This window comes from Lagenorhynchus albirostris, chromosome 6, assembly GCF_949774975.1.
Source record: "Lagenorhynchus albirostris chromosome 6, mLagAlb1.1, whole genome shotgun sequence".
In the NCBI taxonomy this organism is placed as follows: domain Eukaryota; kingdom Metazoa; phylum Chordata; class Mammalia; order Artiodactyla; family Delphinidae; genus Lagenorhynchus; species Lagenorhynchus albirostris.
Genome location: NC_083100.1, coordinates 809,673 through 830,810, shown reverse-complemented (window position 1 = coordinate 830,810; position 21,138 = coordinate 809,673). Strand labels below are relative to the sequence as shown.

The 21,138-nt window shown below is 63.3% G+C and overlaps 1 protein-coding gene across 1 annotated transcript in view; it reads left to right on the top strand.

Annotated features, from left to right (window-relative positions):
• The window catches only part of CROCC2 (ciliary rootlet coiled-coil, rootletin family member 2), a 71,992-nt gene that overhangs the window by 2,783 nt on the left and 48,071 nt on the right, over positions 1-21,138 (top strand). The window contains 9 exon segments of the mRNA XM_060151567.1: positions 8,786-8,936; positions 9,845-9,972; positions 12,055-12,161; positions 13,864-14,029; positions 17,962-18,065; positions 18,622-18,819; positions 19,973-20,069; positions 20,390-20,578; positions 20,777-20,973. Of these exon segments, the coding sequence (XP_060007550.1) occupies positions 8,786-8,936; positions 9,845-9,972; positions 12,055-12,161; positions 13,864-14,029; positions 17,962-18,065; positions 18,622-18,819; positions 19,973-20,069; positions 20,390-20,578; positions 20,777-20,973 (1,337 nt within the window).

Genomic DNA, 21,138 nt, shown 5'->3' with positions numbered 1-21,138 from the left:
TCCTTTCTAAGGCTGAATAATATTCCACTGTACGGATGGGCCCCATTTTGTAATCCATCCATATGTTCATGGATCGTTGGGTTGTTTCCACCTCTGGCTGTTGTTAATAGTGCTGCAAATACCTGTTCAAATCCCTGCTTTCACTTCTTTTGGGTGTACACCCGGAAGTGGGATTGCTGGATCCTACGGTAATCCCACGTTTAATTTGAGAAAACTCCATACTGTTTTCCACCGTGGTGGCATCATTTTACATTCCCACTTTCTTCTTTAATGTATGCATTTCCTCCTAAACAAGGCTTTAGCTGCGTCCCATAAATTCTGATATAATAAGTTTCATTTTTACCCAGTTCAAAATGCTTTCTAATTTCCACTGTGGCTTCTTATTTTAGCCCTGGATTATCTAAAGGTATAAATACCTTAGTTTTCAAACATATAGAGATTTTCAAGCTTTTCTTTACATCTAGTTTAACTATCCTGTGCGCAGAGGTTTTGCTTTGGGCGTCGTAAGGTGGAAAAGCTGATTAGCGTCCGCACGGAGGCAGCCGGGGGGCAAACGGACGCCTGGATCTGGTTTCAGAGAAGAGCTCCGTGCTGGAACCAGATGTCCGGGGCCGTTGGCATGTGGGTCACTGGGTGAGATCCCAAGGGGAGACTGTACCCAGGAAAAGGAGCGGGTGCACACCCGCACCTAAAGGTGGGCGAGGCGAGAAGGAACCGGCCAAGGGGACCGAGACGGGGAGGCCAAGGAGGTGAGAGTGACTGGGAGAGGGCCATGTCTGGAAACCTCGTGAGGGGAGAGCTCCAGGGAGGAGGAACGACCGTCAGCACAAAGTGCTGCTAGTAGGTCAAGCACAGACTCGGTGGACCATGGCATTCAACAGCGCGGGGGTCATGGGTGACATTGACCACAAGGGTAACTCGTGGGGCACGTAGGGGCAATACATCTTTTTAAGGCGAGGATAAATTATGACAGTTTGCGTCGACAAGAATGGTCTGATAGAGAGAAAAATAACTGATACGTAAGCAATAAGGAAGGATTGCTGGAGCAATGTCCTTAGTGCAAGAGAGAAGATGGTATGGGATGAGGTGGGGTGGGTGGGATGGGATAGGATGGGATGGGGTGGGATTGGGGGGGTGGGATGAGTAGATACATGGATTAAAGCAGAGGCTGGCAAACTTTCTGGAGGGGCCAGATGACTGATACTTTAGGCTTTGCAAATCATAAAGTTTCTGTAGCAACTATTCAGCTCTGACACTGGAGCATGAAGGGGGTCACAGACACTGTGTGAGCAAATGGATGTAGTTATTTTCCAAGAAAGCTTTACTTACGAACAAGCGGCAGGCCCAGATTTAGCCTACAGATAGAGTCTGCCGAGCTCAGGATCAGCGGACGGAGGAATAAGGGGACATTCGGGTGGGTAGGGGAAGAGACTGTCGTACAGATGGTGGCAGATGGTTGAGTGGGTGGGTGGGAGTGGTGGACACGTGGTAGGTTGGAGAATGGATGGAAAGTCATTGTACACAGAGTGTGGGGATGAGAGCAGAGCCCCGCATTCTAGAAACTGGCCCTTGCATGCATACAAAAGCGTGCCGACATCCTAAGTGTGCAGCTTAACTGAGCCCGTCGTGTGGCTGGCGCCCGCCCCAGCAGAGCATTCTCAGAATGCCAGAAGCCCCCTCCCCCAACATACATTAGTCTTGCCCATTTGGGGACTTCAGAGAAATGGAGCCATATACGTGAGTGTGTAAACACACACACTCTTTGTACTACACCACGTTTGCGAAATTCACCGGAATGCAGCACGTCGCTCTAGTTTGCTGTGCACGCCAGTGTGTGAATATGCCGCACTTCTGAAATGCGTTCATTTTAGAGCTAATGGCCATTTGCGTGGTTCCATGAACGGCACCGCCACGAACATTCTGCTCCACATCTTTGGGGGCCACATGTATGTGTTTCTGTCGGGTGCACACCCAGCCACAGGAGTGCCGGGTCACAGGTTGCATACATCCAGCTTCAGTGAACACTGCCAAGAGATTTCAAAGTGGCTGCATGGATTCACAGCGTGTGAGGGGCTGGCCGCTACACATCCTCGCCAGCACTTGGCACTTCCTGTCATTTTCCTATTCAGCCATTATGGGGAATGTACAGTGGTATTGCTTTATGGTTTTAATTATCGTTTACCCGATGACTAATGAAACTGAGCACATTTCCCTGTGTTTACTGGCCCTCCAGACATCTTCCTTTGTGAAGCGTCTGCTCTACCATGTGCCCGTTTTGCTCTTGGGGTCGTGCCTTCTCTTCTTATTACTGATCTCGATTTGATGGCCTAATCTGGAAACAAGTCCTTTATTAAATACGTGTATTGCGAATACCTCCCGTGGGTGGCCTTTTCACCCCTGTAACGTGCTTTGAGGAACGGTTCACAACTGTAACCTGCCACGATCTGTCCATTTTCCACCTTAGGTTACTGCTGCTTGTGTGCTATTTAAGAAACACACTTCGCCTACTCCAAGGCCACTAAGAGGGTCTTCTCTGTTTTCTCTTAAAAGCTTTATTGTGTTACTTTCACAGTTAAATCTGCAATCCATTGGGAATTGACCTCTGTGTACGGTGTGAGGTGGAGACCACCACGCGTTTCCTTCCGTATGAAAAGCCAGTGGGCCTTGCCCCAGACTGAAAATCCCATCATCTCCCCACTGCACTGTGTCACCTTTGTCACTCACCAGTGTGTGCATGTGTCTGCGCGCGTGTCTGCGTGTGCATGTGCGCATATATACTTCCAGAGTTCGTGGCCTCTTCCCTGGTCAGCTGGTCCTTATACCAACGCTACCCTGTCTTCGTCCCTGTGGATCTGTGACGTGTCGTTACGTCTGAGCATAAGCTTTCTTCACGATTCCCTACATACTTTTTTTTTTTTTTTTTTGGTGGTACGCGGGCCTCTCACTGCTGTGGCCTCTCCCGTTGCGGAGCACAGGCTCTGGACGCGCAGGCTCAGCGGCCATGGCTCACGGGCCCAGCCGCTCCGCGGCATGTGGGATCTTCCCGGACCGGGGCACGAACCCGTGTCCCCTGCATCGGCAGGCGGACTCTCAACCACTGCGCCACCAGGGAAGCCCTCCCTACATACTTTTGACTCTTCCATAAGAATTTTAGAATCCGTTTGTTAATTTCTACAAACTAAGAACCCTGCTGGGATTTGGATTGGGATTTCATTGAATCTGCAGATTAATTTGAGGAGGACTGACGGCTTTACAATGCTGTCTTCCATTCTTCCATTTACGTTTTTGCTAATTTTACTCAACGTAGCTCTCCACGGAGCGGCCCTGCACATACTTTGTTAGCACATTGGCTCCTAGGTATTTGATGTGTTGGGAAGCTGTTACCACTTTTAAAATGATCGTAGCTGAGAAACCGGCTCTGTTTTGAGGGTCGCTCCGTTCCCAGGCTCTGTCGCTGATCTTCCAAACTCAGAGCACCCACCCAGCCCAGGACGCCCTGCCGCTCACCTCTCCCTGAGTGTCGGTCCATCTCCCCCACTGCTTCCATGGCTCTCTGACGTCTTCAGGAGTAGGAGTTGCACAGTCTACCTGGCTGTTCTAGTAACTGTGGAGGGAGGGCTGCCTCCCTGGGTCCTCTGTGTCCTGCGTCCTCCCCTCCCCACCCACACACCTTCTCCACTCACGGGTTTTGTAGAGGTGTTTATGGCTTAAGTTTCCAAAGTGGGAAGGTCTGAGGGGGAGGGGGGAAGGGAGGGGCACCGGGGAGAGGGAGGAGGTGCTGTCGGGAGGCCCGGGAGGGCTGACGCAGTCATGAAGTCGCAGCTGCCCCTGAGCAGAAAGGAGGGCACTGTGGTGTTCAGGTTCTGGACCTGACCTGGCCCTGCCACTGACTGTCTGCCTCAGGGTCCCCATCTGTACGAGGGTGAGACAGGTGGTCTGGGGGGCTCCCCAGAGCCTGGGTGAGTGAGGGCCCACCCTCAGGACAGGAGCCGGGATGGTTTGAGAGTGCCAGGGTGTGGCCAAGCCCTGTGTGGACGGCAGCCAGGGTCACTGCCAATCAGATGGGACATGTCTCCCTTCCTCGTTCAGAAGCGAAGACGGGGCGCCACCATCCTCACGGGGATGTTAAAGGCCTTCAGTTACCTCTCCCGCCTCGTGGCTCCCGTGCACCCTGCTCCCCAGCCCCGCACAGACTGCCTCTCCTCCTCTGGTCCCTCCACCTGGACGCCTGACCTCTGTCCCCTCTGGCTGCTGGACTCTTATTTATCCTTCAAGGTCCAACTCAGCGGCCCCCTCCTCCCGGAAGTCCGTGTGGGCACAGAGGACACAGTAGCAAACAAGACGGACAGGATGCTGCCCTTCTGTCATCCCTTGACATGAGTCATTTTTCAGTTGGTGATTCATACCTTGGGCTTGGCTTTCAGTCCCTCTGGTAGTGACCTGTGTCTGAGCCTGCTTGCGTGCCAAGCGCTGACTGTGCCGGGCTGGGGAAGCGGGGATGAATGAGAAATTGTCCCCCCATCCCCAGTGCCTGCTTTCATGCCTGGCCCAGATTGCCCCCTTATTGTTAGTTGAGGCCCAAACTACCACCCACAGAAGCCTGACCCGGCTCCTGGGGTGATGCCCAGGGCCCCAGAGGGCTCAACGGACGCACAGAGATCTGAAACTGGGCGGTGCTGAGATACAGCATGGTGGGGGCCAGGGGTTACCCCAGGCACAGAGAAGCTCTTTTTCCTAAGGAAATGGAGCCTGGCAGGCCGCCACCCAGGCCCAGGGCCCTCTCTGCAGCCGGCCAAGCCACGGAAGGATGGCAAGCAGACGTCCGGTGGCTGGACTTGGCTGGAGGCCCTGTCCTCAGATGTGTTCTTCAAGCTGGGCCCGCGCCTGGCGAGGGCCAAAGCCTGGCCCTGGGGTGCCTGGGGCCCTGCGGGGGTGCTGGGGAGGGTCTGAGGGGCAGAGGCGGAGGAGGCCAGGCTTGGGCCGCCCCCACTCCTCTGCCTTCGGGGAGGGGACCCAAGGCCAGCGTGCCTGTGGAGCCCTGATCTCGGGCCACTGGGAAGGTGCTGGGGGCCCACGGGCAGGGGCCCAGGCCTAACACTGCCGCCCGTGAGCGCAAGACCCTGAGCCTCCCTTCCAGCCGAGATGACAGATATAAAACGGGTGCTGGGAGACCTTGAGAGGTGACGCCCTTCTCACATCTCCATGAGCAAGGGAGCCTCTGCCTTCCCGCCGCCCCCAGGAGCCCCAGCCTCCCTCCTCGAGCGACGGGCAGCCACAGCTCCTGCAGCGCCCCTTGCGGCCACACGGTGGCACTGTTGGAGCTCCGCCACCCCAGACCCAGGCTGCTGGCCAGGGGCGCCCCCCCACCATCCCCCGACTCTGCCGAGGGGCCCAGGATTCTGACTCGCTCACGCTGCTGGCTGAGTTGAGGTCCCCCGCTGGACACCCGCTCTCGCAGGGTGACTTTCAACGGGGCTTCTGGCGCCCCTCCCTGCCTTGCCACGGGCTCATCTGGACCCACCCGGGCCACCCCGGGGTCTCCCTCACTGGGCTCTGGGTACGGGGCACCCTCATCTTCCTTCCAGAAGTCGCTGGGCTCCTCTCCCTGGGGATCTGTGCCTGGGCAGCCTGCGGATTCAGAGGGGCCACTCGGGGGTCCGATGCTGGTCACCAGTGAGGGAGAGAGTGAGATTGTTCCGTGTGGGTTGCGTTTCTGTCTTACAGCTCCACCCGCCCTCCCCAGCCGCCTCATGTCCTCACCTGTGGGATTAGGGCGGGGTCCCCAGAGCCGCAGCCCCCGGGTCCCTGGGACGCCCCATTTTCAAAGATGAGAACACACGGCTCGGGACAGCAGGTGGCATGCCTGAGGTCAGGCAGTGCACCGGCAGTGGCAGAGCAGGGGCCCCAGCCCACCTCTCCCAGAGGGGAGCCCAGGGTCCTCGGAGCGGAGACCCTCCCCATCCACAGGGCCACACGGCGAGGGCAGCGGCGAGGAAGGAGGGGATGGCCGCCCCACTGGGCCGCACACACAGGCCCCCCTCTAGGGCTCACTGGGGGTGTCACGCAGGGGCTGTGACCTCCCTGAGGTCCTTATAAGCTGGTTGAGCTGATGGGGAGGAGGACGCTGGGGACAGAAAGGAGGAGGGGACATGGTCAGGCTCAACTGTGAGTCTGAGGTCTTTTGGGGAGCTGATGCCCAGCTCTGGTGTCCCCTCTGACCAGCTGAGACTGCGAGGGGGGGAGGGGGGCTTCTAGAAGTCTCCCAGTGCACTGCCCGGTCACAGGCAGACAGCACACCCCCCCAAAGCTGACCCAGAGCCACCCCTGGCCCACAGGGCTGCAGGTGGCATCACGGGGTCCCGGGCGGCCGCAGGGGGAGCCAAGCCCCAAGGCCAGAGGTTGGTGCAGGCCCAGTGACCTGCCCTGGGTGAAGGCCCCTCCCTGCCCCCATTACTGGGGGGAGTGGGGGGCAGGAGGTGGGGCGGGGTGGGAGGGGGCAGCCCCAGGGCCTCCGCGCACCCCCACCCCGCCGACCCTGCTGCCTCCCTCCGCTCCAGCTGGGCCGCGGCCCATCGCAGGCACCCGGCCACAGCTGGAACCCATTACGCGCCCAGCTCCTCTCGGGACGTCTCGGCTAATAACTGACCCTCCGTAAATGTTAGGAATGAGTCAAGTTTATGCCGCTGCTGCCTTCCCGTTAGCGGGTGGCGCCGCGGACGCTGGGGCGGGGAGGGTGGTGTGGAGAGCGGAGGGGCAGGGGCCTTCCTGGACTCGACAGTCCCGCGGGCCTCAGGTGGCTCTCGCCTCCCCCTTGGGCCTCGGTTTCCCTGAGTGCAAAGGGGGTTCAGGGCGGACGATGGCTGAGCCCCTGCCTGCGGCCTTGGTGGTCTCGGCGCCCCCTTCCGGGCTCTGCCCAAAGGGGCCAGCAGGCACCTCGTCCCCTCCCCTCAAGGGAGGCTGCTCACCCGAAGTCATGCTGAAGGGGGGTCGGCGAGGGGGAGTGTAGTCAAGGTGCCTCCCAAGACCTCCCAGGGGACTCAAATTCCTACACGCAGGTGAAGGAGGACTGGGGTCCAGGTGAACCAGAGCCAGGGTTCTCACTCCCCGTGGGGGGCGGTGGAATTCAGTCCCGCGAGTTTGCTCAGTGTCTGCCCAGCACCGAGCTCCTGTTGGGATGGGAATGTGGCTTCACCAGCTGTCATGCAAGAGCCCGGGTCTCGGGGTGGCCCTGGCCACTCTGGTGCTGACGGAGGGGCAGGCCTCGTGTCCAGGCAGACGTGAGCGGAAGAGACCAGGCTGGGGTCTCAGGAGGAGGGGACGGGCTGAGATTGTACCAGGGCAGTGGGGTGGGGGGAGCAGGGCTGCACCCAGGAAGCCCTCCATCCCTACCGGCCCAGGCCTGAGGGTCAGAGCCAGGTGGAGGGGTCTAGGCCTCGAGAGGGTCTTCAGGGAGAGCTGGGGGGATCAGAGGAGGACAGGCAGGTAGGAGGCTGTGCGGTGGTCACTCACCAGGGCCCTGGGATGGGAGGGAGATCGGGGGAGTCTCGGGGTGGGGGGTCTTGGGAAGCCAGGGGTGGGGAGGGGCTGGGCATATGGTGATAAGTTTGAGAAGTCTGGGACCTTCGGGGGTGATGGGAGGACCCTGGTTTGTCGCCCTAGAGAGTCACTGGAGGGGACATCCATCTCCAGGACCCCCTGGGAAGCGTCTGGTTACCCTCTGCTATTTCACTCACTGCCTGACAGCTCATATCGCAAAGGCAGCAGGGCCGGTGGGCAGCTACGGACTGTCCTGAGTGCAGGCCCATCCTGCCTCGCTGCCCTCTCATGTCCAGATGTTCATGCTGGTTTAGAAGTGGCTGCCTCGGCCTGCAGCGTTCACGAGTTCCCCCCACGGTCAGCACCACGACAGACCTGGCGACAAAGGCCCCGCCCGGCCCTGGGCTCTGGAGGGCAGCCCAGGCCCTCCCCCGGCGGTGCCATCGTCGTGGAGCCAAGAATGCCCAGGGCCGGGGCAAAGCGCCAGCTGGAGCCCAAGACCCCAACACCAGTCTCTGGGTACCCAAGACCCAGGGTCTCCTACCCGCGTCCGGGGCTATTCGGACCTCTGCCACAGATGGTCAGCTGTTCTAGGCGGCTAGGAAGGAGGGCCGTCCCCACGATCCACCCACTGTCCCTCCCTCGGCTCCCACCCTGCCCCGGCCCAGGGCCCACGCGTGCCCCTCCCAGTGGACGGGGAAGCCCCACATGGCTGGCCTTGTCCTAAAGGGGGGTGTGTGGGTGGACCTTCTACCAGTTGTCCCTCTGCTGTTGTCAGCCCCTCCTGCCGTGGGGCTCTGGGCCTGCTGGGTGGGGTTCAAACCCCTCCCTGCCAACCCCACTGTGAGAACTGGGAGGCTGCCTGCTCCAGGAGGGCCAGAGGCAGGAGCCTGCCTCCCAGCGTCCCCGGAGAGGTCCACCACGACGGTCAGCGCAGCCCCCGCAGAGGCGGAGCAGCGCTGAAGGGTGGGACGAGGTGGTGCCCTAGGCTCGGAGCTCTCCGGACCAGCTCTTCTTTCCTCACCTGTGCTCAGAGCAGCGCCAGGATGGGCAGGGTGCCCTCCCACCTTGAAAGGTGGGGAAACCAAGGCACGGGCCTTGGTGACCTCACCCAGTCCTCTCCAGCGCACTTTGCCACCATATGGGAGCCCCGTGGCAGCGCCCACTAACTCCAGTGGGTTCACGTGGGGCTCTGGCAGCTGTCCAGGGACCTGCCAGCCCCAGGCATCTCTGAGCCGGTGTTTTTCAGAGGCTGGAGGACACCGTCCTGAGCCCCATGGCCAGCAGAGAAGACCGGGCGCTGACCGTGCATGGGGGAGGCTGGCGGGCCTCACCCATCCCCATGCCTGCCCGCATCCGTGAGATTGTGGCTGGCAGCCTGGGCGAGGAGCCGCCCCAAGGTGAGGGGGGCCACCAGGGGGGCTGCAGAGCCGTCAGTCAGAGTCCAGCTTCAGGGAGCCAAGCCCCTCACTGTCCCCTGACCGGGCCGGCCCCTCCCGGCCCATCATCCTCCCCTGTGTTAGGGCGAGAACCATACCTTCCCACGGCATCGTCCCCAGGGATCAGAAGCCCATCCCCACGGCGCGCTCACCACCAGGCCACAGGGACCATGCCCACCTAGCCCTGCGTTGGTTTGTCACACATCTGTGCCCACCAGTCTTGATTTAATTATGTTCATTTTTCATTAGATGATGAAATCCTAAAGGGTGACACTCAGGAGGCGTGGACGCTAAGCAGCCCCCCCCCAAGAGCTCTGCTCCCCCAGCCCCCGGGCCCCCTCGCGGTGCCTCTCGCTGTCTGTCACGGCTGCGTGCGCAGCTGGGTCCCTGCACCGAGGCCACCCAGCCAGTAGGGCAGCCTGGCCCCAGAGTGTGCCCCGACCCCCTCGTGTGGGGGTCCCGAGACCCCTTTCTGAAATAAGGGGCTCTCCAGCCTCCTAGAGGAACTGGGGACCTCACTGTGTGTTAAGGAAAAAGAAAGCCCACTGTGTGGTTAGAACAGCAACTTACTACTTGGGGGTGAGATCTGGTTACCCTGAGTCAGCAGTTCTCACTGCCTGACGGGGGTGTGGGATCCCCAGCGTCCAGGGGGACGCTGTAACTGGGTTGGGGCTCGCCCTGGGCAGGGGTCTGTACCGGGGTGAAACGTGATGTCCACGGCAGGAGAGGAAGGGAGGCCCGCGGCCGAGGTGCGGCCCCAGATCGGGGTCCCCCGGGTCAGTCCCGGCAGATCGGCAGACCGGCGGTGGGACGGGGAGCCGGGCTGGGGGCTGGCCTGGCCACAGGCTGACCTGCTGCTGCGCCTGCAGTGCTGCGGGAGCCGCCAGCCGCCTCGGCCCACGTGCAGGAGGAGCTGTCCCGGCTGGAGGAGCTGCTGGCCCAGGCGGGGGCCGAGCGGGACGAGCTGGCCGGCAGGTACCACGCAGTCAGCGAGCAGGTGAGCGTGCGCAGGGACGCGTGGCAGCCAGAGGGTGGCAGCCGGGCCCGGGGTGACCGGTGGATCCGTCAGCGCGTCTCAGGACGTGGAATGACAGTGGTCAGCCATGGCACAGCCGGACCCTGGGCGGTGGCTAGAGAAGCTGAGGCTGGAGGGGACCGGTGAGAGTGGGACAGGTGCCCGGGGCTCCCTGGCCCCGGGGTCCCCCAGGACTCCCCCCCCCAGCTTAAGCACTGACTTGTGCCCCACCTGCCAGAAGCCCTGGGGGCGGCTGGGGCATTCCTGACCCCTGGCCCCGGCCTCCAGCCCAGCGTGGGCACGTGGCAGCAACTGCCCAGGGGAGGAGCGGGAGCAAAAGGAACCGCCTGGCGGCCGCCGAGGACTGGCCCCGCCCCCAGCCCCCACCCCCGACGGCCGAGGGCGGACGGAGCCCCTGGGCCTCTGTCCTCAGTGCCCTGGGCAGCGCGGTGCCCTCCAGGGTGACTGGCTGTGGCAACAGGCCATTTGGTCACAACCAGTGGGGCTGGGAGGGCCTCCTGGTGGACAGATGGGGAAACCGAGGCAGAAAGGTGACGAAACTTGCTAGGCCAGAGCCTCTGTCCCATGTCTGCCACTCTAAGACATGATGGCCTCTGAGGCAGGACTGGGCTGGGGTGCCCGGCCCACAGTGTGGCACACTGGGAGCCCCTGTGTCTGCAGAGTCCCCCTGGTCTACGTGGCAGGGCAGATGACTCCACTTTCCAGATGAGAAAACTGAGGCTCAGAGCTAGTCGGAGTTATCCAGGGCCACGCTGCCATTGCTGGGTGAGACCTGACTCAGGTCTTTCTCCGGCATGACCAGTGACCAGTGCCGAACGCCCAAGGGCCCTGGGTCAGCCTCGTCTCCTCGAGGGTTCCGAGGGCTTCCTGGGATAGGTGGCGTCACCAGCCCCACAGAGGGAGGGGCTCCCTGCCCCCACCCCGAACTCACACCTGTTCTCATCGCCAGCCCCACCCCCCCGGCAGGACTGGGAAGGCCCTCCTCATCCCCGGAGGGGACAACGTCTCCCGCCCACCCTGGGCCCTGCGCGGGGCGGGGCGGGGATCTTCCTAGCACAGGGTGGGGAGATGTTGGGAACTAGAGGCCCTATGGGAATAGAAGCCGCAGAAATCCCGTGGCCGATTAGGAAGCCTCGTGAGTCAGTGAGCTCTGAACTCGCGGGCCTGCGCCAGCCCTGGCAGACGGGTCAGCAGCCCTCGTGAGGGCCGCAGAGGGGCCCAGCCTCCCCAGGCTCCCCCAAGCAGATGGGCGGGCGGATGGTGGTAGCCGGGGCCGCATGACGGTTCCGTGGGCACCTCCATCCCGGCTAGACTCCCAGCCCCCGCCCAGGCCCCTGGGCTCGGCTGGACCCCCGGGCCCTCCTCTCCAATCCCACTGGTAGCTGCAGGGGCCACTCACCTCCCTGTACTCAGGCCCCATGTCGTGCCACAAGGGTGCCCTTCAGCTCTCCTGACCTACCTGCCTCAGCCCCCCACCAGCCGGCCTCCTCGGGTCGGGGCCCCCAGCACTGCCTTTTCCCCTCAGAGCCCCGGGTCCCCGTCTGCTCAGGCTCCAGCAGGCTCGGGGTCCACCTGGCCCAATTTGGGGGGCTCCCCTCCCTGCCAGGCCCACTTACTGGGGGTGTGGTACCCACCCACCCGCTGGATGAGGGGCTGGGAGCAGACGGAGGGTCGAGCACAGGCAGGAGGGCAGCTGCAGGGGCGGGACCCTAAGCTCACTCACTCCCATGGGGGTGACCCCAGGCCTGCTCTGCATCTCGGCCGTCCTGCCCCTTATGTGGCCGGACCAGAGCCTGGACCCCCACTCCGCCAGCCGTGGGCACATGGCACAGGACCATGGCACGGACGGCTGCCCGCCTGACCCATCTTAGCAGACCCAGCTTGACCCCAGCTCGACCCCAGCCCTTATCCCAGCCTGGCCCCGTCCCAACTAGGGACCCAAGGGGAGCCCTCTCACCCGTCCCTGGGAGGGTTTTGTGCCAAAGCTGCCCAGCCCGCTGGGCTTGGAAGTGTCCAGCCAGGTGGGTTAATGCCCCTCTCCAGCCGCAGGCCCGGCTGGAGGCCACCGAGGCTCGGCTGCGGAGGTCAGAGCAGAAGCACAGCGTTGACCTGGAGGAAGCCCTCGGCCGGCTAGAGGCTGCCGAGCAGAGGTGAGGCCAGGCAGGCAGGGCAGTGGGGCAGCAGGGAGCTCGGCCGTCACTGCGCAGCGGACGCCACTGTGCCGTGGGGCTGTTGACACCTCTTCCCAGGTGGCTCCAGGGCGGGGCAGCACGGGGCAGAGCAGCACAGGGAGGGGCAGCACGGGGAGGAGGAGCACGGGGAGGGGCAGCACGGGGAGGAGGAGCACGAGGAGGGGCAGCACGGGGAGGAGCAGCACGGGGAGGAGCAGCACGGGGAGGGGCAGCACGGGGAGGAGCACGGGGAGGGGCAGCACGGGGAGGGGCAGCACAGGGAGGAGCACGGGGAGGGGCAGCACGGGGAGGAGCACGAGGAGGGGCAGCACGGGGAGGAGCAGCACGGGGAGGAGGAGCACGGGGAGGGGTAGCATGGGGAGGAGGAGCACGGGGAGGAGGAGCATGGGGAGGAGCACGGGGAGGAGCAGCACGGGGAGGGGCAGCACAGGGAGGAGGAGCACGAGGAGGGGCAGCACGGGGAGGGGCAGCACGGGGAGGAGGACCACCCCCAGGGCCTCAGGCGAGAGTGCAGGTCCCACAGGTCATGGGGCCTCCCTGGCCCTCTGCTCCCTCGTGTGTCACCCCAGGCCCCCACCGCCTGCTGAGGCCGGGACTCTGGCCTGAACTCCAGGAAGGCCGCCTGAGCTGCTCCTGGCCCTCGGCTGGCCTGGCCAATCCTGGGGGGCCCGGGGGTTCTCCCCTCAGTCCCAGTCCACTTCACACTCCGGCCCTGACTCCCAGGCCCCTTTGGCTTCAAGCCGCTCTGATTTCACGATCGGGCTCACCTGTGCACCGTTGGTAAGTGTGTGTCATACGCCAGCGCTCCCGGAGATAGCCCCAAGCCCCAGGACACGGCCGCGGAAGGGAAGGGCATCTCTCCACGTTCCCTGCAGGGCGGCCAGCGGGAGGGATGAGCCTCCACTCCACGGCCAGCTCTGTCTCCAGACCTGGGGGAGGTTAAGCCGTTTGTGGAAGACTTCCCAGCCTTGGTTCATCCTCAGGGACTCTGGATAAGGAAGAAAAGTGCTGAGAAGCATTTTGAAAACCAGTTTTGGAGCAGGGGGGTGGAGGGTGTTGGTAAATAAGCCAGGAGGAGGCTGATGCCCACAGAGCAGACAGGAGCAGAGGAAGTCCCTGTGGCCGCGCGGCCAGCCGGGAGGTGCGGGCTCCAGAGGGTTTGGGGTCCCCGACTGCAGCCACATGCAGACCTGCCCTGGGTGGAGAGAGACCCCCACAGTCCCAGAGGAGCTGCCCCCTCCACGGGGCAGGCCTGACTCCCTCTGCCCCCGCCCTGCGCGGCAGGGTACCTTCCCAGCCCTGGTACCCTCGGCCAGGCTCCCTAGCCCTAACCCTCTTGATGGTCTCCCAGACCCTGGAGTTAGGAGCCAGCCACAGTTGTGTGGCAGAGCCAGGGGAGCCCAGAGGGGCGGAAGGTGGGGAGAGCAAGCATATCAGGGCAGGAGGGGGCGTGCCGGGGTGGCACCCAGAGGCTGGCCCCCGTTGGCAGGACCACTGAGGACCACTGCAGGTGGCCAGTGCCTCTTAGGGGCAGTCTGGGCGCTGCACAGTCGAGCTGGGGTCGTCTGGGCCCAGGAGGTTCGGGGCCCGGCTGTCTGAGCACGTCTGTAGGGAGAGGCCACTCGCCCATGGCCACGCCGCTCCGTCCCTACCCGTACAGGAGCACCGGCCTCTCCCAGGTGAACACCCTCCTGCGGGAGCAGCTAGGACACATGAAGAAGGCCAACGACAGACTGGCCGAGGAGCTGGCGGGGACGACGCACAGCGTGCTCCTCCTGCGGGCTGAGCTGGAGCTACGGGAGAGGCAGCGCTGGACCCAGAGAGAGGTGCTCCCCGGCTCTCGCCCATGGGCAGGGGCATGCCTGGTCTGGTTCCCGTGGCCGGGGTCGGGGTGGGGGGCAGGAACAGGGAAACGGAGAGCTGGCTTCTGCCACGGCCCCTCCTGGGGGCAAGGCCCCTGGCCTCCCGCCACATCATGTCCCCCACTCGGCTTGGCCACGTTAGTCTGCAGGGTGGGGGCACTGCGTGGGAAGACCCCCGCTTTGAGAGAAGGACGCCTGGCTGGGCTTGGAAAGTGGAGTGAGGGCCGAGCCCTGGCTCTGGCATGGCCGAGCTGCTCTAGAGAGAAGAGTCTCTGCAGGCCCAACTCGGGGTCAGACACAGGAGCCTGGGCCGCACCACAGCCCCCCACTCCCTGGCCAGCCCAGCAGGGCCCACGCAGCCTCTTCTGAAACCCGCAGCCCTGGGGCACGGGGTCACGGCACGGGGCTCCAGGCCTCAGCCTTGCTGGGGGGAGATACTCTGTTGACCATCCCGGGCTGGTCACTGGGGCAGGACGTCCAGCTTGAGGTAGGGGACATATTTGAGACGGGTCACCCCACGCCTCTGCCTGTCCACATCCCCGCTGGGCTTGCAACCTCTGCTCCGATCGTCCCTGGATGTCCCCACGGACCTCCCGGCGTCTGCCACGGGCCCCATGGGCAGGATTTCTCCCCAGACGTGGCAGGAGCAGAGGCCGAGCTGGTCCCCGGGTGCCTGGGCCTCAGGCTGACCCTGCACAGGTGTCCCTCGCACAAGCCCATCTCAGAGGGGCCGTCTCGGCGCTGCCCACACGGATCGGGCGGGGGGGAGGCCCAACCCCACTGTGTGGACCGGGCTCCTCCTGCTGGACAGCTGCTCCGGTCAGAAGCCGAGCGGCCCCTCCTGCTGCAGCCACCCCTGCACGGGGACGGGACGCCAAGAGGGAATATGCGCTTGTCATCACAGGGTGGTCGTCGGTGGCCGGGCTCCCACGTGGGGTTGGGGAGACGTGGGAGACACATCACGCCCCCGCCTTGGCCACTAGGGAAACAAATGCCCTGGAGACGGGCCTCGCGTCCAGTTTGGCACTGGTTTATCGAGGGTCTTTATTCCCCCTTGGCCGCTGGCCGGCGGCTCTTCCTCTCAGCGCCTTAGAGACCCCCGTCCTCTGTCTGCTGGCCCGCCACGGACGCCGTCGTCCTCTTGCCGTGGCCGCTGTGAGCGGCCGCTCTCTGTGACTGCATCCTGCCAGCTTCCTGCCAGCTTCCCGCCGCAGACGCGCAGGTTTCTTTGTGTTTATCCTGCTGAGGACTCATCAGATGCCGCGCTCCCCTTGTCCTTGGCAAGCAGCCGTCACCTGCTTCAGTGTCACCCACGTCCCGCTCTCCCCTGTCCTCTCCCGCCCCGTGCCCCGTGGACCTTACCCATCCCCGTGCTCCCTCCCACGCTTCTTAACCTCCCAGACTTTCCTTCCTTCTACCCCCCTGGTCTACGTGGTAGATAGAGGGTAGAATCTACCCTCCTGGTCATCAGTTTTCTCTTCTGGTGTCCAGCCGCCCTTAAACCTGCCGATTAGGCTTGAATTCTAAACGTTGTGTTTCTCAGCTTTAGCAATTCTGACGTTACTCTGGATATTTTCCAGCTATCTTCCTCTTAACTGGTACTTTCAAGCCTCTCGTGTGTTTGCTGATGCATCTTAGAAAACAGTTATTTTGTAGTCTGGGTCTGACGTTCTAATATCTGAACTTCTTCAAGGTGTGAGTCTATTGTTTCTGCTAGGTCGTGGTCATGGTGCTGTGTTTCCTTGTGTCTTTGGTGGTTTTTTAAAAAAATTTTTACCTAAGACCTGCATGTTATCCTTGAGACTCTGAAAATTGTTTGAAACCTGGAATGAACGTGGTGTGCTCCAGAAAGGACTGCCATTTGCTTAGGTCGGGTTCTCAGGGGCTCTGACGACCTTTGGGCCACATTGAAGTAAATTTTCAGCTTTATTGTTTTTTTTAAACCACCCAGGTTTTGTGAATCCAGGCTGAAAACTGCACCAAGGCTAACTTGTGGTTCCAAAACCACAGGGAGATTTTTTCCTTACTGTCTTGGTCCCTCCAGGCCACTGTAGCAGAAATACCCCAGCCTGGGGGCTTGTCCACAGACATTTACTTCTCACAGCTCTGGAGCCTAGAAGTCCAAGATCAAAGCGCCAGGCCCTTCGTCTGGTGAAGAGCGCTTCCTGGTCACAGACGATACCTCCTGGCTGTAAGCTCACATGGCAGAAGGGACTGGACCCTCGTGGGGCCTCTTTTATAAGGACACTAACACCAATCCTGAAGGTGGAACTGGAAAGCCCCACCTCCAAATACCATCACGTTGGGGATTAGGTTCCAACATGTGAATTGTGGGGGACACTGCACCTCTTTACAGCGCCCTGCAGGCAGGTGTGTGTGTGCATGTGTGTGTGTGCGCGCGCTTGTTCACTGTCCACGGCACCTCGTTATAGCACCCTGCAAGCAGCTGTGTACGTGCGCGTTTGCGTGTGTGTGCGTGCGCACGTGTGTGCTGATTCGCCCATCTCTAGCACACCTTACTTGGAGTGCAGCTTGGGGGATCACTTCCACATGTGAGCAGACTCCCCCTTGGGTGGACCTTAAGCTTTCCTCTCTGTCCCCAGAGCCCCTGTGGTCAAGGAAACGTGTTCAAGTTACTGTTTGGCAAGTCCCCCTAGAGTCCCTGAGTTTCCTGGTTCCTGGCTTGCGTGTCCCTTACCATACCGGCCGCCCAGCCTTGCGTTCAAGAAGTTGTAAAGTGTGGAATCTCAAGTATTCCACTGGCTTAGTGGGCAGGCGGGACAGGAGTCGCTCTTCGTGTCAGCAGGAGGGCTGTCTAATCCCTGCTCTTTGATGGTCACAGTTGGGGGGTGGGGTGCAAGCATACACAAGGCTCTGGCACCAGGCGCAAAGGGCGTTCCCTACACAAGGTACACAGCAGGTGTTTCTGGGCTCGATGGGGGGCACCTCAGATGGGGGCTCAGGGGAGGGCGATCGGCAAAGGCTTCATGAAGTAGCAGGTGAGCGTGTGGGTCCCGGGCTGGAGGACCGGCAGGACGTGAAAGTGCTTTGTTTGAAGCAACATTGAAAAGCCGCAGGTGGGGCTGTAACAGGCAGGAGGGGCCCTGGGAGCACTGGAAAGCACTGGGCGTGGTGGTGAGCCCCCCGGGGGTCCCTGGAGGTCAGTGTTCAGGACACAGCCCAGTGCAGGGGCTGGGACGGTGGTGGGGAGACTCAGGACCTTCTGGGCTTCGGCTGAGTTCCCTGCAAGGCTGGCGCCGCTGACCGCACGTGACCCCATCCCACTCCTGCCCCCAACTCTCCACCCCGTCCCCTCCCGGTTCACAGCCCAGCGGTGGGCTCTCGCTGCACCTTACAACCTTGTTCACTCCGCCTGTTCTCAGGGTGGCTCCCCCACCCCTACCACTGCATGGGCTCCTACTGGCAGAGGCTTCTGCCTCCCTGCCACCTTGAAGGGCCAGGCCCCACTCCCGACGTCCTAGGGGCCCTCAGAGAGTAAGTGCTGCTCTCTAGGTCCTGGAGAAGGCAAGGTCTGTTTCCTTGTGTCGTGCTCCCAACCCCCCAGCTGGAGGGCGGGAGCTGAGTGCTGCCCACGGCCCCATTGGGGGAACGAGGCTGAGTGGGTCCTGGTTCTGGCCTGGGAGTGGTCACCTCCCCAGGTCCTTTGGGGAGGGGAGCAAAGCACTGCCCCCGGGGACGGGGGCGAGTTGCATTGCTCAGGAAGGTAAGCCAGTGGGGTAGGTGCCGCATGCAGGAGGGTAGTGATGAGGGTCTGCACTCCGCCCGCCTGGAGCCGGAGGACCGGATTGTGGGGCGGGTGAATGGGGCCGCAGGGCTCCCCTCACCCCTCAGCGCCTGGCCTCCGCCTGCAGTGGACGCAAGCCTCTTGCTTTCAGACCCGGCGTACTTGCGCGGTGGGACAGCAGGATGTCCTCCTCCTGCAGAGACAGGTCACAGCCCTCCGTGGACACCTGGCTGAGCTGCGTGCAGCCACCGAGAGGTGCGAGCCAGCCACCCTGCCCACACAGAGCCAGGCGTGGGCTCCATCAGGGTCGGGGAGAAGGGCCCCTGATGCCCAGCATCGGGCCCACCACACTCCTCCCACGGGGGGCCCGATGGGAGTGGTGGAGACGGCAGCAGAGGCGGGCAGTGGAGGAGATGGACGGATGGACAAAGTGAGGCAGGCAAGGGTGCAGGGGAGAGAAGAGAGGCAGGCCAGCTAGGGAGATGCAGCGCCAGGGGCCGGATCCACCCGCAGGGACTCTGGCTTCCCCCCGGCCCTTGCCGAGAACCTCCAACGGTCCACCCTGGGCCCCTGAGGCTCAGAGGGTGGAAGTGCTGCTCAAGGTGGACAGCCTGTCCTGTCCGGCCTGCCCATCCCCCGCTCACCCCTGCCCCTCCGAGATGCCACCCGGCGGGGCCTCCCCTGAGGACGGCACGGGAGGGGTCTGCCGCAGGCCTGTCACCAGACCCTGCCCCTGCCGCCCAGCGTGGAGCCTCCAGGCCGAGCCACAGGCAGCCCCGAGGCTCAGCGGAGTGCCGCCCTTGTCTCCCAGGGGCCTCGCTGACATGCGAGTGGACGCGGCCAGGACGGCCCAGCGCCTGCACACGGCCTGCCTGAACCTCGGCTCCAACCTGCGGCTGACGGCCAGCCGCACAGCCAGCGCCCTGGAGCAGCAGCTGCAGGACAAGGTGCGGGAGATGCTGCAGCTGCAGGGTCGCTGGGACGCCGAGAAGGTGGCACTCCAGGCCAGGTGGGTGCAGGAGGTCAGGGGTGGGGGGAGGGGGCGGGTCGCCACGCCCACCCATCTGCCCAGCGGCCGCGGGTCTGGGACTTCGCTCACATGCAGTTGTAACTCCTGATTTCACCCCACACCCTGACACCTGGGCACTTGCCCTGAAGCCGCCCACGGCTCGTAATCGCCACCTCGTGGCAAAGGCAGGCGGGTCCAGACCTCCTTACCCACCATGGCCTGGAGGCAGAGCCAGCGCCCTGCGACTGGGCGCGTCTCTGTGGACACTGCCCTGGGTGCACTCGGACGTTTCCCCATGGCTGCTTCCAGAAGTGGAATTTTCAGGCCTAAAAGGTCTATCCTTTCAGGGGTGGGCGCCTGTTTTGAGGGCCCCCAGAGGGGCCGGGGTCCACCCCCGGTTATCGTGGGAGGTTCTGGACACGGAACTCACGTGTGGCGCTCGAAGGTCTCGTGAGGACAGCTTCTGCAGGAAGCAGGAGGCAGCTCCTAACGCTGCCACGGGCCTCTGTTCCACGGGACCTGGGGCTCACGTGGTCACAAACGCCCTCGGGGTCAGCGCGTCCAACACACTGGAGCCGGCCCGGAGGAGAGCCGCAGCGGGCCCGGGGGCACGGGCGGTCTAGCGCAGCCCGAGGGGTCAGCGCCCGGGGCCTGAGCCGAGGGCTCTGGGCCCACGGGAAGGGAGGCCCGGGTGCTGGGGGGCAGCCAGGGGCCTTTGAGAAGAAGGCGGTCCCGGGAAGGAAAGACAATGACACCATTAGACTTACGGTGGCAGAGGAGTTCCAGGCAGAGGGACCAGCCGGGACAAAAGCCCAGAGGTGAGCACGGCACCTGCCACACCCCAAAGACAGAGCAGGCCTTGGGAAGCCACGCTGTGGGGCTAGAGAGCTGAGTCAGGGTCAGAGCGGGGGCCTTCAGTGCTGCACTCGGGCTCTGCGCTCCACCCTGAGACAGCGGGAGCCACTGCAGGTTCTAGAGCAGAAGACAGGCGTCTGACTGGAGCGGGAGTAAGGTCCACGCAGGCAGAGGCGGCCGAAGCCAGCAGGCAGGCCGCACCCCAGGAGGTGGCCGACGGGGCCGGGGGGTTCCAGGGCCCGCCGGTGCCCCAACCTCTGTTCTCTGCACTGATGACCCCACCCCGACTTCTCTCCAGACTCTGGGAGCAGACGTTGCTGGTGGGGAAGCTCACAGAGCAGAACGCGGACAAGGAGGAAACCATCTCCTCTCTCAGAACGGAGGTTCAGGAACTGGTGTGTGGCACGGGGAGAGGGGCGGCTCGCGGTGGGGGAACCCGGGCCCCGCTGAGCAGCCTCCCCCCCGCCAGCAGGAGTCCCATCGCAGTGGAGGCCGGCCGGCCCTGGGAGACTTGAGGGCTGAGGTGGAATCCCTGCAGCTCACCTTGGACAGCATCACAAAGGTGCGGCCCGTCCCGGGTCCTTCCCGCGTGGAGCAGCGAAGGGGCTGCAGGGTCCTGGTGCTTTGAGCAGGCCCGGGAGATGCTCTGGAAGGACCCGTCCGACCTCAGCCCTGCGCTCTCTCCCCTCTACCCCTTCCTCCCTGCGCCCTGAAGGTGGCGCAGGCAGATGCGGGGTGCCCGGAGCCAGCCTGGAGCGGCAGCACCGAAGGCCAGGAGGCGCGGAACCAACCAAGGAGCCCCCCACGGGCCGCGTCCCCGCCACGGGCCTGCTCTCCGGCCGCCCTGGACCCTGCGCTGCGGGCTGTGCAGGTGGTCATTGAGAGGCGGCGGCAGCGGGAGCAGGTGGGCGGCCACAGAGGCAACGCTGTGCCCCGTCCCCACCGGAGCAAAGCCACAAGGCCCAGCAGGCGCCTGCCCCTGGACCCCCCACCCCGGGCAGGGTCTCCGGTCTGAAGTGGGCAGTCAGGAGCCCCGCTGGCTTCTGTGGTCGAAGGCCTGGCCAGGCCACGGGGCTCACGCCACGCTCCCACTCGCGGGCAGGAGCTGCGCCGGCAGCTGGAGTCCTCCGAGGCAGCAGCCGCCGGGCTCCACGAGCAGCTGTCCGAGAGCCAGCGGGAGCTGCGGGCCTCACGGAGGCTCCTGCAGGAGCTGAGGCAGGAGCAGGCCCGGGAGCGCCAGGACCTCCTGGGCAAGCTGGAGGCGCAGCGCTGCCGGGAGTTCAGCGAGCTCCGGGGAAGGTGAGGCTGGCGGGCTGGGCTCACCTTCTCCACGATGCCCCCGCAGGAGAAGTGAGGGCCATCTCCCGGACAGGAAGTACTCCTGGCCCGAAGGCTGCCTCCTCGCCCCTTCACCCCCCAGCCCCTGCCTGCACTGAGCACAGCCCCTCTTCCCTCGTCTGGGTC